Source organism: Thunnus thynnus, chromosome 2, assembly GCF_963924715.1.
Source record: "Thunnus thynnus chromosome 2, fThuThy2.1, whole genome shotgun sequence".
NCBI lineage: Eukaryota > Metazoa > Chordata > Actinopteri > Scombriformes > Scombridae > Thunnus > Thunnus thynnus.
In genome coordinates this window covers 17,712,526-17,728,066 of record NC_089518.1, presented here as the reverse complement: position 1 = coordinate 17,728,066, position 15,541 = coordinate 17,712,526, and the positions used below count along the sequence as shown (strand labels likewise).

Genomic DNA, 15,541 nt, shown 5'->3' with positions numbered 1-15,541 from the left:
ATAATAATGTCCAGTTTGTTATGATTTCATATTAATGAAGAGATGAAGCTAAATTAGAGGTGGGTTGAGCTGCTGGATACACCCATAGCTACATGATTTTGGAAAGATTTCATTTTAGACTTGCAACATTCAGGATGAAGAGACAAGCAGTGAATTAAACTCCAGCAATCTTTGATCTCCACGCTTTTTGGCATGCTCCAAAAGGACCTGCAAAACAGAGGAAAGAATAAATGTATGTTCAAGTTTTGATCAAATTAAACAACAAGTACAGAAATAACGACTTAAGAGTGACTAGTTGCAATTTCTGTATTCATGTGCTTCAAGTCATGGTTGGAAACAGTGTAGGTACAGTATGAGACAGCTGTGTGCTCACATTTATCAGCTCGTCATCATTTTTGGCGTGCAGGTGTCTGAGAAGGTACCAGCTGGCCACCTGCACCACAGTCACTGGGAAGTCTCGAGAGGGGACATATACCACTTTCTCCAACAATCGCCTGGTGTCCCTGCAGAGGACACACACAGAAATGGGAAAAAGGTATAAAATGAGACCTGTTTTTTGTTAATAAAAAACATTGTCTACATTTATGAGTGGAAACTGTATGAGATGAGAGGACATGATCAAGTGACAAGTCATGTTTATTCCTTTTTGTGCTGCCTGTGTTGATGTCAATGACAGCTATACTTATTTGCTCTTGAAAATGTACAGAATTCGAAGGCTGCAGATCTGGTTTGTTGTTTAGATGAAGTTAGCTGGCATGAATGTGCCATGTGGGATTGTATAGTACACTTGTTGGTCTGGGTTGAAACCCTTTCTGTAACTATTCTTTCTGTTTTCCTATATATAAAGAAAACCGTGTCTAACATGACATGGCCTCTTGATACTGCAATTATGCTTGGCGCAGGGGACTTCCCGCAGCATCTCTCAAGGAATTTAGCCAGTTCATGATTGGCATATTTGTTCTCATCAGCTCTCAAGTGAATGCTGCACTCTAATTAAGCCTCCTGGCAGGCCTGTTAGGTAGTGACAGAAGGCTATTATGTCAGGACAAGGAAACTTTGCTTTGTAAATTGCTCAGCAGTTCCAAAAGTACGAACATCTTGAAAAGACAGATGGATGCATAAATCTGAAGTTACAAGAACCTTGTGATTTATTTGATCATATTAGATGCTTAACTGCACGTAGCCAATGGGATAAAATCATTTTCATATTTACGCAAAGCAACACGCACACCTGCAGCAGTGGAAACAGAGTACAGTGAGAAGCACCTACCTCGCGGTCATCTTGACAACATACTGGAGCAGTGCCTGGAAGAGGAGGGCCATGGGGGATGAGCCCAGCTTCAAGACCTCTGTAGTGGCTTCTAGTACCAGGTCCTTCCAGTCATTTCCTGGGACACCCGCCTGACAGGTCAGAAGCACACTGGGTTAAGGATAAAACTAGCTGGGAGAACCTTACACCAAACATTTATTCACCAACTTGCAATGACAAAGAGATGGTGCAGGTATTAAATAAAACATCTCCTTTCATGTTTTGACAGTACATTGCAGTTTTCTAAAAAGGTAAATAAACACCTGACTAGTCTGTGCTAACTGTTTAACTGCTTTCAGTGAGAGCAGTAGCTCCAACCAAGGTGTGTTACTATTGGATTTTCTGTTCTTTGAGCAGTGGACCTAAAGTACATCTGCTTGAATCAGCTGAATCACAAAAGCAAAATCTTGTTTGTATTTCCACTTGGCCTTGACTGCTGATCCTACAATTCTCAGCGAGATAGTCACCCATCTCTCATCTCTTCTACCGTGTTTCTGCCCATGTGAAGGTGATGTAGAGAGAGGCTGCCTTAGACTGCTATGCAGTTTGAAATCATCACATTGCTGTAGTGAGTGTGTGTCTCTACTAATATGTAAATGTACCCCGCGTGTTCCTATAGAGAGCCTGTCATCAGTTTAGACAGCTAATAATCATCATTACTTGTAGGACAAAAGCTGCGTTCTCAGCCTTACACAGTGCTAATTTTAATCTCTATCCAGCAATAACATTACATTTGTGATGTCTAAAATATGCATATTTGTGGCCACAGTATTGTAGCATAAAGATCTGTGATCATTGTGCTGTAAATGCTGTACTAAATTAACCTAATCATGAATATTTTGGGTGTGGATGCATGTTATATCCTATATAAAAACTCACCATACAGGGTCCTAGGGCTAGTAGAGCTAGTCGAAGCAGGCTCGCTACTTGGCTGCTGTGCAGGCCAAGCTGTGAGGCAATTTGCAGACTCCGTCTATAAGCCATGACCGCCTGAACAAGCAGACCCTGGCTACGATACACATCTGCCAGCCACTGAGAGAAGGAGAGTAAGAGAGCAATAGGACAAGCAAGGATGAGAGAATTACAGGGGGACGGGAGGGAGAGGAAATAAGAGAAGTGAAACAAGATGAGCATAGAGGAGATTGTTAAAGCCAATGTGAGATAAGGAAAGGTTAGGAGATGTGAAGAATACAAGACCACATTAATTCATTCATGAGCTTTGATCTGATAATCACTAGAAAATAATCCACTGCCTATATATTAAATTGAAGCAAATATAAAGCTATTGGTACAAAAATACAAGACTGAATATATAATACAATGACTTCTCAATACAATATTCTTATTATAACAAAAACAAACCCAAATTTCAACTTTATTTCTGGCAGCAACAAAAAATTCTAATTCTGTCCATTATATACGGACCTATAAAGATGGAATGGATAATGATTTTCTGTCATTACATGAAATTGTTGACTGTATGATAATTCAGGAATAATGTAATCTGTGTTGATACAGAACTGTCTATGACATTGTGATATTAATACACGTTTCTATCTCCACAATTAATATTGTAACATTTGTTGTCATTAACCAAGTTAAACTACAGTCTGCCAAGGCTTAAAAGAGATAACATGGCTTCTCTGCTGCTTCACCCCTGCTGCTTGCAGCTATCTGATGTTAAGTGCAGTTATCGGAGGTCTCAAGCAGGGCACAGAAATGCTCTTCATTAGGTTAATGTCTCAGTGGAAGGAAGAAGACGTGTCTGTTTGTGGTTAGGAAAAGAAAACCACTTTATCAATACAACATGATCTCAGCATTTAAATGAGTGATCACTCAAGAACGAGACCATCAAGATCCAAGATTAACTTTACTGTCATCCAGAATATACACAGGACAACTGCACAGCAGAACAAAATTAAGTTGCATCTGGCTCACAAATGTAATAAAAAATGCTAAAAACTAATAGTAAAAAATAATAACTTAATTATAATATACATTCATTATAATATATTACAATATTTTCAAGCCCCACAATGTAGCAGAGTTTGTTTTTGCTACATATTTACATTTAAAATTTGGTACCATTAAACAACTGGAGCTTGAAATTAAAGAGCTACTGTCCAGTATTTCTTATGATGGAGTATCCACTTACGTGCCATGCCCCAAGGTTGGTGGGGTTCATCATCACAGTGTTGCTGAGCTGCTCCAGCACAGAGTCTGGAAGGACAGTACCACCATCATTTGCCACAAGGAGGCGCTGACACTGCACTTGTCTCAGCAACAGCATCACTGCTGGGTGCTCTGGAGAAACATTCAGCACCTGGGGCAAAGCAGGCAGAGCATAAGAAACACAACGTTGAAAGGAAGGGATGACTTATATTCTTTCACTTTATTACTTAGTATAGATTATTCAGTGCATCATTCATGTTAATATCTCTCTAGAATAAGTCATTCCTCCAATAAAGTACATGAAGTGTGTGTGTGATCATATCCCACCTGTGAGCAAAGAGCTTCTGCCTGCTCTAACTGTCCCCCAAGCATGAGACCAGCCACTGCCTGTTGTAGTACCCAGCCCTCCAGAGACTGGGCTAGAGGGCGCTCTATCTCCTCCACAGTACGTACTGGGATACAGACGCATGTCAGTTGTATACTCAAACACATACACAAAATAGTGAACCTAGTAAAAACCACCACAGAACCAAGTGCACACACACCTTTCTCAGAAACAACTGACATTAGGGTTTGTTCCAGTCCTTGTCTGCAGGGAGCAGAGCCAGAGAGATAACAGGAAGTGTTTTCTGTGTGACAGGCAGCCATTAATCCTGCCCATGTTGCTGGATCATCTGAAAGTAAAGGAGAGGTGAGACTCAGACCAGACCGACAAGCTTTATGCTCATCTGACAAAGCTGTAAAAATTCATTTTACTGTATTTATGAGGGACACCGTTATCTGGAAGAAAGGTTCTCACAGAGGAATCCCATAAACATTATTTTACTTCACACTATTTCACCTAAATTAGATAATTACATAAGTGAAATTGCCCAATCCTGTCTGCAATCTTCAAGATTGCATTGTAAAAAATAAGTTTGTATGTGAGGTAGTTCAGTGTGTTTGTGTATATCTACCAGGACAGAGCAGCACAGCTCTCTGCATGGTCTTAAGTGCATTCCTGTGCTTGTCTTCTCCAGAGTGTCTCCCACTAGCCAGCTGGTTTACTCCACTGTACAACAACGCCCTCTGCAGGCACACAAGTCAGATCAGCTCAGTTTATTTTACTAACACTAAGAACTGTAATGACTTTTTTAGCTGTTGACATTTAATTATTAATAATAATTATTATTTAGCCAAAAGACCAGACAATGAGATTAATTAGGTGAAAGAAATTGTAAAAGAAAAAAAAGAGAGAGAGAACACAACAGATGACACACTAAGCCATTTCAACATATTGTAAATATACAGCTATTTTACCTTTCCTTGGGTCATACTGGAGAGACAGGCAACATGGCCAGCCATCGCTCCACCCTGAAATACACAGCAGACAAAACTATGAACACTTCCACTGGAACTGTCCAGCAGCACTACAGCACGACTGGGTGAGGTTGGTCAGTTAAATGTGTGTGTCAGTATAATACATTTTCTGGGGTGTGTGTGCATATATATATATATATATATATATACAGACTAACATTTGCCTTCCTGGGGTAGTACTGAGGTACCAGTCTGGACAGCAGGGCCCACAAAGATGAGTTACCCGGATTGCTGTAAATAAGACATCCAGTATTTATTAGACCAATGTGTGAACAAAACAGCATAAAGTGTAACCTTGCAGATACTTGTGTGGTTATTTGTCAGCTGTCATTAGATTTTCATTGAATACTGCAGATCAATAATGTTCCCTGCCTAACCACAGACTTTGTTTTTAAAATTGATCACAAGACAATGTATGCATAGAAAATAAATTATTTTGTGTCAGTTGAGTATTGATTTTGACAGCTTACCTGTGTACCGCTCTGGAAGCCTCTCTTTGCACCGCACTGTAGTTGCCCTGCAGGGCCAGTAAGGTGCAGGTGAGTAGACATCGCTGCTCTATAACACTGCCAGAGGCTGAGCCTTGCTTTAGCAGCTCAGTCAGGGCAGCAGTGGCTAGCGTAGTATCACTGTGGACCAATCCAAGGGCACATAAACACAGCAGAGACTCCGAGATTGGCTCCTTTAACATTGAGCTGTGGCGACAGAAGGCAAACAGACAAATACATTTAGCTGTCAAGCAAGAACAATAGAAGCATCATCACCACATTATCATTATGCGGTAATGATTTTGGGAAGCTCCAACTTCTAAGATATGACAGTTTGGTGTCAAACAGCATTAGCGACCTCTCAATCTTTTTGATGCAATAATCAACTACCATTGGTTTAAGGAAGTCTTTCTCTTTTTCTTCTTTTTCTAATTGCTTGTCTTGCAGGTTTGATGTTCTGGCATGACTGCTTGTGAACAAAATTTCACACTTTTCAAAACAGTCCCTAACTGCAACAATAACAACTTTAACAAATAAATGAAATAATTAAATAAATGTGGTTTATCTATCTCTAGTAAGGGTCAGGTCTTTGCAAGTTGAGACAGGACTGGTCAGGAAAAGACACTAATCGGTCTTTACTTGATTTCTAAGTTCAATCTAAAATCGTACAACATGCTTTGAACACAGGTTAGCGTTAATGTAAAGTATATGTAATTTTTTGTCATGGGCATTAGAACTCACCACTTAAACAGCAGAGTCTTGGCTGAGTCTAGGTTACCCTGCCTGTGCTGGAGCAAGGCCAGAGCTGTTAAGATATAAGCCTTCTCCTTTTCACTGGCAGCCACAGCCAGGGCACGCTCGTAGGCTAAAGGACACATACAAAACAGTTTATTCGCAGCCACTCAGGCATGTGCATGCATATACTATCTCTGATTTGAGTGTGGCCCTGCTCACCATTGATGCTCTCTGGGATGAGTCCTGCCCTGCAGTAAGCCAGAGCCAGCCCAGCCAGATCACTGAGCTCCTGCAGTGGTGTGGAATTATAAACTTGCACTGCTTCCTCCCACTGGCAAGAGGTGCTGTGAGGAATATAACATGACATACAACAGAAGGAAGTCTGACATTTGGGGGTTTTGAGGCATGCTAATTATGTGTTCATTACTGGAATGTGTTCATTACTGGAATAATCTGTTCATTACTGGATTAATCAGTATCGGTGGATTTCTTAGTTTTGCCAAAACTGTTTAAGGAAAATGATAATGAGACAGCTGTTTGTTACCACAAAGCACGGCCATAGCTGCCAAGAGCAAAAGCCAGCTCTTCTGTGGAGGACATCGACTGAAGCAATACAACAGCTCTGAGGAAAAAGAGTTCAGATTAAATACATACAAGGCTGAATAGTAAACAAACATTAGGTAAGTTATTGGGTTTCTTATAGATGAAACAGCAGTACATCTTTCATGTATTTTTAGTAAAATGCCTCTTTCTGTATAATTCAGACAGACACCTTTGGTAAGCCTGTAAGGCCTGTCTCTTCAGCTGCAGATGCTCATTCAGGTAACCCAGCATAATGAAGGCATCTGGATCAGACTGGATCCTCTCTGAGAAAGATGCAAAAAAAAAAAAACTACATGTCACACAAGATCTGTCCCTAACACATGATCCAAATACCACCAAGGATGTGTGGACTGCTATGCATGTACATAAACATACGCATAGATTCTGTACCTGTGTACTTGCTGAGTGCCACCTGAGCAGCAGAGATGGCATTCATCTGGACTATGTTGTAGCGGTACAGTTCAGAGTCTCTGTTGCTCTTATCCAGCAGGGTGGAACACACCCAGTAGGCATAACCTTTCACTCCCTCCATCTGCCAGGGGGAGGTGAGTGATAGAGAGATGTAGATGAGGAGGGAGAGAAAGGCAAAGAATGAGTCTGACAAGGCAGGGAAAAAAAGCCATTTTTTTCATAGAGGTATCATGTCTAATTCCTTACTAGTAGTAGCAAAAGGCTTAGAACTGAAAATTCAACAGAGTAAGAAAGGTGATGCAGAGATTAAACTGTAATTAGCCGGCTAATGAGTGGGTATTACAAAGGAAAGTGCATTTGGGAGGTCACGCACATGTGTGTTGAGTTCAGTGGTGTGCCTGAAAAGATCCATGGTGTCATAGCTTCCCACTCTCTCTGCTATCAGTGCCTGGTGAGAAGACAAAGATATAAAACCATTACTTAGACAGACAAAGATGAAGAGGTCTAACAAACCTTGTGCTCTATAATTATATACACTACTATAATCAAATTCTGGCCTAGAATGTAGTATTTCTTAACTTTAAATCCTTGTATTACCAGATCTCTCTCAAATTCCTTACCATAGTGGAACACTTGTATTGTGCCAAGTCAATCAAACTATCTTGGTTATCTTTCCAAATTATTTTCCTTGTTGGTCAGATTTGAACATAAGTTGTGTCATATGTATATGCATATATGGGACAAAAATGTGTTTGTTATAAAGACGCCTTAACCCCTGAACACTGAATTATTGCAGAGTGTCCATTACATAGACAATATGGCATCAAAGTGACCTTATAACATTGTTTTATGATGTCTTTGTTAAATAAAGTTCTGTGAAAGGTGGGTTGAGTACCTGTCCGATCCAGCAGTTGACATACAGCGGCTCCAAGGACTGGGCAATCTTAAAGGCCTCATGTGCAAGCTAAGAAAATAAAACCAGACTTTAATAAAGAAAGTATCCGCCAACTATGATAGAAACAAGAATAATATATATAAAAACTGATCACACACACCTCTATGTTGTCCTTCTTCAAATACAGGGTACCAAGGTTGGTCCAGGCAACAACATTCTATAATGAAATATGAAAAAGTCTATAAAAACATCAGCATATTTTCTGGGAACCCCATTCATCACCTGAACAAATGTGCAGTACATACACTTGGTTCAACTTGTATGGACTTGATGAAGCAATGTTGAGCCAGAGCAAAGTTTTTAAGACCTGATGTGACAGAAAGAAAGTGACAAGACAAAATGGCATTAATTCCTCTGACACTGACACAAAATACTTAACTACAATTATTAACAGTGATAACTTCATCTAAAGAAGATGTCAGTTAAATTAATGTTAACTATATCTCCAACCAATCTGACAAAAAAGTCACATCTGCGTACATAATTAGGATATGCATTTTCTGTCTGTCTAATAAATGAATGTGTATTTCACCAAGAGTAATAACTTGAGTATTTCTTGCATCAAGATGAAAGTAATTAATGGTTGAGAGGCCATCATTCTCATTGAGCGGTATGACGTGTATTGCAGCAGTCTGACTAGTGAGCTATTGCTACAATGGATGGCCCTTTTCATTCTAACTGAAGATATAAAAAAGAGGGAATGTAAAATAACTGAAATCTTCTTTAAGCTGATAAAATATTACAACTTTCTATTAACTGCTGACTTTATTTATTCATGTCATTACAGGGGGCTCGCATAAGAAATTAGAGTAAAATATAGTTCAAGCTTTTGCTCTAAAAATATATGTGGAACATTTTCATTTCACAATAATATGTTTAAATATACACAGAATAAATTAATTCAGTTAGACAATAATCATGTGGGTTTTATTTTACCAATTACATATTGGTGGGAGACGTGCAATCTGTCCACCAGGTGGGGTAATCCTCCATTATTTACTGTATAAAAGCGAGGTAGCATACCTTTGCTCATGGAAATGACTCCCAGGGAATTCCAGTAGGTATGATTCCCACTGTCCATCATGATCGCCTTTTTCAAACACTGAAAAGCGGAGAAAAATCTCTTAAAAGAACACTTCTGGGAACAAACCATGCCAAAGCTGTTGTTGTGCAGGATTCTGTGAGTTACCTGCTGGGCTTTCTCTAGGAGCAGAGATGGGGAGCTCTGATCTCCCTCTGTAGGGCAGAATAGGCTAGCCTGGTGGTAATAGTTGAGTCCAAGGTCATACCAAAGACTGGGGACCTCAGACATTAGCTTCAAAGCACGAGCGTAGCACCTGTAGACAAAAACATGCACTTAATGTTCAGTGTTTGGATTCTAATGAAAGACAGTAAAGGCAGGCTTTGCACCCAAGAGCAACAATCAGACAATTATGCCAATTCAACCATTTAGTGTAAACTTCTTAACAGCAGTGTCAAGTCAAAAAATGTTCTCTCATCTATGTTAAAGATCGAGGATTTAACCGAGTAGCAATATATATAGACAGCTCTGAAAATATCCATGCCTGTTTGTGCTCATACCTCTCACCAACTTTGAGTGTCTGGGCCTGATTCAGCATGTTGTTCTGGGTGTGGGGGTCTATACCAGCCAGTGGGGCTGGCACTTGAACCTGGACTCTGTTTGGAGACACTGTGCTGACTGCAGTGCAGGCATCTCCCAGCAGCTTCCACAAACAGGAGAGGTCCGGACGCAGCTCTACAGCTCTGAAGAGCACAGAAATATGAAAAGATAGGTGGATGAAATGGGAGAAACCATCTATCTGATTGTGTAGTTTAATAAATTCAAACAAAGCTTTCATATTTCCACATTTGCATGTTAAACAAACTTCTACTCATTACTTGAAGAGGTTCTGTATGGCTTGCTGAATGAGGTCAATGGCTCCCCCATCTCTGCAGTCCTCCATTAAACTTTTTGCCAGAGAGAGCTGGCACTCCCCAAGACCTGAACAGATCATACAAATTTAATTGAATGTCGAGGTTCAGAGAAAAGACAGATACACAGTAAAAGGTATAACATTATACCACGTGACAAGCAAGCGTCAGATGTAATGACACAAACACGTACCTTTAAGAGCAGGAACATAGTCCTGCTGTGCTGTGATCTGCAAGTACTCTGCAACCGCCTCTTTGAACTTGCCCAGGGTCTGTTTGATTGCAGCAGCCTGATAGACACTATAGATGGAGGAGGGCTGAAGCTGATGGGCCTTACCAAAGGCCTTCAGAGCTGCTGTGAAACTCCGGCGGTTTAGGTAGGCCTCACCTAAACACTCCCAACACACCCAGTCCTCAGGGTCTGCTCTCAGGGCTGCCTGCAGACTATCAATATAAAATACATGATCAGAAATGCTTAAAGACCTATGATGATGTTAAAAATGACAAAGACTAAGATAATACATTTTACTGTCTCAGATTTGAAAATCTTACTCAGCGATAGCCTGTTGATGCTGCCCAACCTTCAGGTAGTAAAGCCCTCGTCTCATCCAGGCCCATTTAGCCGAGCCGGGAGTGGCCTTCTCTATCACAGACTGAAGTATTGCTAAGGCAGTGTCCTGTAGCATTTAGAGGAGAAGAAGAGGAGGATAAAAAGAGAGGACAAGGAGGGGAAGAGCATGGGAAGGTTACAGACAAAAGAGAGACATCTGTAAGAAAACACTTTACCATAAAGTGTCAACATCACACTTGACAGCTCTGTACATTATGGCTTTTTTTGCCACTGAAACTACTTACCATATCGTCATGAGCCATGCTGAGATCCACTGAGGCAGCTCCAGACTCAGCATCATCATTGTCCAAATCGAAGGCTTTCTTATAACAGCCTCGTGCCCGGCCATGGTCATTTCCCACCTCCCGATAATAATGTCCAAGGTAGCGGAATACACAACCAAGGTGTGGGTCTAACTTTGCAGCCTGAAATGGACAAATGAAGCTTTGACCCTAAGATGCCTTTTAACATTACACTTGACAACTGGCGATAAGTTACATACTGTGACATTCTGAAAGTTAAGTCCTTCAACACTTATCTGTTGTAGAGCAGACCATCAATATTTTGGAGATTAAATGAGTTTTTATAATGGATATATAGTGTTGTGAAACACAATTTACCTACTTTATCTAATGAAAAAAATAAAATCAATATATTTGTGCTAACCTTGAGCAAGTGTGTATGGGCTTTGCCACGGTCTTTACGAGTTTCTTCTCCCATGTCCCAGTAGAGTCGTCCCAGCAAGAAATAATACTCTCCACAGTCTGAACTTTGGCCTGCTGCCTTTAGGAAACTAGACCACAAAGAGCAAGAAGGAAAAGTTCAATGTAGAACCCAAACCATGGACTGTTTTACCTTGATTTAATGTGGATGGATGGAAAAAAAAAACATGCAAAAAGAGACACACAGTTTGTTACCTCTGTTCTGCCTGCTGCTGCTGGCCTTCAGCTAAGTGTGTCAGTCCTCTCAGGGCCAACCCCTGGGCCAGGTTTGGATTAGAGGCCAACAGGTCTGATGACACCTATGGAAGATATAATAGTTTCGTTTGCACCAATCTATCTTTGATATAATACAAGACAGATAATCATATCAGACGTTGCATATGTTCTTAATTATTTATTTGCTACAATATTGTTTCTTATGGTATCATATCATAAATGTGACATTTTTACAGACTTTCACAGAATTCAATAGGTGAAAAGCACGTTACCTTAAGTGCTTGATCGACCTGTCCTTTGTTAAGGTATGCACGTCCTTTAAGGGCAACTAGGATTGGCTCTTTGTCAGCATTGGGGATCTAAAAGAAACAAAAAAAAACAAAACAAAGCTAGACATGACATTTCCTTTGACATTCTGTAGCACTACAAATTAATGTCATTATTACAACAAATTATCATTACAACTACATCTCCATACTAAAGAACTAGAAAAACAAACAAATCACTTTCAACTGCTGAATTTCGTAGAACATTTAAATATAAAGTACATACAACATGCTGGATAAACAGATAAAAGTATCAGTAAATGTGTTTGTTTGGATCTGTGAGCGGACATGTCACTGATTACCTGTGAAAATGTCTCCAAAGCCTGATCTGCAGCCTTCTCCCCTCCACTCCTGACTAAAGCCTCTAGCCTCAGCTTTAGCATTCTGACCCTCAGCTCCGTGTCTCCAGACACACACGCTGTCAAACCTAATCGAACACAAGAAGACACACACTGAAGTTCAGTATCTGCTTCAGGGAAAAAAACCCAGCTACCCTTTAAAGACAGTGGTTAATGTCATTGTTTCAATCACAAATCCCTTTGTTGTTTTTTTTAATGAATTCTTGATGTAGTGTGATTTGTTGTATTCTTTGGATTAGCTGATTCTGGATCAATAATTAAAATGCTGGTGTGAGATCATCTGGATGACTACAGTGATATACAGAAGACAAAAAAAATACCTTGGGAGCATGATATAGCACTGTCTGAGTATTTGTGCAGTTTGAACTGAGCCTGAGCCAAGTTGTACCATCCTGTACTGGAGCTCAATTTCTTCAACCCTAATAGATTAAAAAAGACAGATCAACAGCGGTTATTATAAATTCCAACTTCCAAACCATATTACAGTGATTGTCATGAATTGTATGCCTCAGTATAAAGTCTTATGGCACCTTTTACACTAAGAGCAGAATGTATTAATAGTTCATGTGCAAACTAACCTTGTGCAAGGTCCTTAATTGCATCTTTATACCTGCCCTCTTGGAGTGCTTTGGTGCCCAGACCCAAGTGACCTAACCCACTGTTAGGGGCCAGGTCAAGGAGCCGGGAAAAACAGCTGACTGTGTCCTCATTCTGGAGACCTTCAAATGAAAACATAGCATGTACTAAGATTGCATCTGCCATTTTCTGACACACATTCTGCAAAGGCAAAATATTTCCCTCAATGTCTGAGAGTGGCACTTCATAAAAACTGTAAATCAATATCTGTGTACTTAAATTGTAAACTTAATGAGCAAGACAACTCAACTCTTACCTGTTTTGAGGTAGTGAGAACAAAGGATTTCCAGAGGATAACTTTGGTTGGGGTAGAGGGACAGCATGGACTCACATGCCTCTTTCATTTTTGCTTCTTTGTGTGGAAGCTACAGCAAAAGCAGAATCATAATAATCAGTCTATTTAGGGAAAAAAAAAACGCCTATTTTTAATAATGTATGAGCATTGTATCTACGGTGAGAGGGGATACACACATCAGAGAAGATGAACTTACTTTAGAAAGACATTTGACATAGTCAGCTGAGGCCTTCCTGTGTTCTTCTCCTGGTACAGGATCCATGAGAACCATGGCCTTCTCAAATGCTGTGATTAACTGATAAACAGAAATACAAAAAGAGACCAACAGTCAGGCAGCATAAAGAAAGACTATTATTACGTTTTTCAGTCATGTGGGAAAAACTGAATTTTATGACCACCACAATGTAAGGCAAACCTACTGTAGGCTTTTTGAGCTAGGAGATTATTAGTGATGGACTCTTATGTTTCACAGAGTGTCTAAGCATGAAAGGAAACCCTGTATATTACTCAGTACACATAGATACTGGGTGAAGACTTACATGGTTTTGAGTTTCATTGTCTTGCTCCTCCTCATTAAGGCAGTCTGACAGGAGATGGGTCATCTGTTGCCATAGCTGCAATAACTCTTTCTTGTCCACAGCCTCTTCCTCCTTCAGTTGAATGAGCTGCTGCCAAACTTGCGCCAACTAGGTGCACATATACAAATGCCTTAAAATGTGTGAAAAAAGTACACTGAACTCATACACTTTTACACATGTTAAAAATGGCATACCTTTGAATATTCTTTGTCAGACTGGTAGATTTCTGACAGCTTTTTGATCACCTCATAACATTTGTTTTTATCAGAGCTGTGAATGGAGAATATAATGAGAATCAATAACATCACAAAACTAGCCAAAACTACAACAGTTCGTTAAAAATGGTAGGGGGTGGGCAAAAGCAAATACTACAAAAATCATCATAACTTAATTTTAAGAGACATGTTCTAAGGAAGTCTCTCTGTATCTTACCTTGCATACAGCTCAACAAGCTTCTGATAGATGTTAGGTAGCTCAACTTTGAAATCCCACTGATCAGTCTTCTCATAAAGATTTGCCAAGCCCTAAAACACCAATGCATTACTGATTTGTTACATAATTACTGGACCTGCGGAGAAATTTAGTATAACATGCAACATCCTCAGTAAAGATGGACACATTTTTTAAGTATTGAGCGCCACTCTGCAGTGGCACCCATTTATAATTTAAGTACCAGCAAGCACTGACCACTACATTTCCCATATTACCTGCCATGCCAGTAGCTGCTCAGGCTCCAGCTCCACTGCCTTCTTGTAGGCTGTCTGTGACTGTTCTGGTTGCTCAAGTTCACTGGCTGCCAAGCCAATAAACACCCATGCATTATAATTGTTCTTCTCAATTTTCAAAACAGCCTGAAAAACACATTGAAGAGAGCAAAGTCAGCTGCGCAACATCTCTGTGGTAGTAGTATCCTGATTTGTTTCGTTAAACAGATGCATATCAACATACTGTAGAACAGAAATACCTCACTTTCATCGGCATCTGAAAATGAGATACCTTACCTTGCAGTGTTTCAAAGCCTCTTTGAATTCTTTGTTTTTTATGGCCTCTCTGGCACTTTTCAGAGCGGCTTTCACTTCTTTATTAGACATCCTGAGATGATCTGAGTGATAAGAAGAAAAAGAGATATTGACATATCATAACTGCCCATATTGCTAAACCAGTTTACAAGCTACCAAGCATTTGAATGACGTATGAGCTTACTAATGCTAGCTTATATGCTTGACTTAAGTTGCAAAGGTTTTGCTAGTCTTACTGAGAAGCGACGATGATGATGACAGGAAACTTAGGTAGAAAGAGTACAACCTTACGCTAAATTAATTGTTAGAGGTGTTGACTAACTAACTGACTAACATATTTAGCATTAGCTAACTGTTAGCTTGTTGGAGGCTCTAAACCAGGCCAGTTTTATATGACAATTCGTTTCAAACCTTTAGAAATAGAGTAGAAACTTTTTTTAAAGGTAGCTGAGTACGTTTGTCTCGCAGTTAACACAGTAGGCTCTGTATATATGTACAAAAGTTGGAGCCACCCACTGTTTACGTTGACAACTTGCTCTGCTGCTGCTGCTTCTTCTTCCTTGGGTTTAATGGCGGTTTGCAAACCAGCTTATAGGCGCATTACCGCCACCTACTGGAGTGGAGTGGGGGATAGTAGATTGGCAGAAAAAAACAACAAAATTTTCTCTATTATTCCTGTTACTCTTAAGTAATTAATTAATTAGAAGACTGCATACTTTCTACGATGTCTTTCCAAACAGAATCCCCGATGTAATATTGTGTTTTCCTCTGTTGCTGTTGTCGATGACACGGAAATGCTCGAGAAGCAGCCACGCC

The 15,541-nt window shown here is 40.0% G+C and overlaps 1 protein-coding gene across 2 annotated transcripts; it reads right to left on the bottom strand.

Moving 5' to 3' along the window:
- Positions 1-24: 24 nt before the first annotated feature.
- On the bottom strand, positions 25-15,524 carry skic3 (SKI3 subunit of superkiller complex). 2 transcript variants are annotated; one of them, XM_067607392.1, is made up of 42 exons: positions 15,442-15,524; positions 15,242-15,338; positions 14,708-14,808; positions 14,414-14,557; positions 14,139-14,230; positions 13,901-13,976; positions 13,668-13,814; positions 13,325-13,423; positions 13,090-13,198; positions 12,776-12,916; positions 12,518-12,616; positions 12,141-12,265; positions 11,785-11,871; positions 11,492-11,595; positions 11,241-11,367; positions 10,820-10,999; positions 10,517-10,641; positions 10,158-10,408; positions 9,932-10,034; positions 9,614-9,796; positions 9,222-9,369; positions 9,056-9,134; positions 8,278-8,339; positions 8,133-8,189; positions 7,973-8,041; positions 7,451-7,525; positions 7,057-7,198; positions 6,836-6,929; positions 6,608-6,685; positions 6,283-6,407; positions 6,070-6,193; positions 5,311-5,535; positions 4,999-5,071; positions 4,781-4,834; positions 4,438-4,549; positions 4,027-4,155; positions 3,809-3,933; positions 3,465-3,632; positions 2,189-2,341; positions 1,271-1,401; positions 374-503; positions 25-207 (listed from the first exon to the last, which is right to left on the bottom strand). In XM_067607392.1, exons 3-42 carry the CDS (start codon positions 14,795-14,797, stop codon positions 130-132), a joined length of 4,713 nt encoding a protein of 1,570 aa, XP_067463493.1. In that variant the 5' UTR covers positions 14,798-14,808; positions 15,242-15,338; positions 15,442-15,524; the 3' UTR covers positions 25-129. The 2 variants fall into 2 exon arrangements, with proteins under 2 accessions (XP_067463493.1, XP_067463500.1); XM_067607399.1 differs by lacking the exons at positions 15,242-15,338; positions 15,442-15,524 and adding an exon at positions 14,962-15,102.
- Between the last annotated feature and the right edge of the window lie 17 nt (positions 15,525-15,541).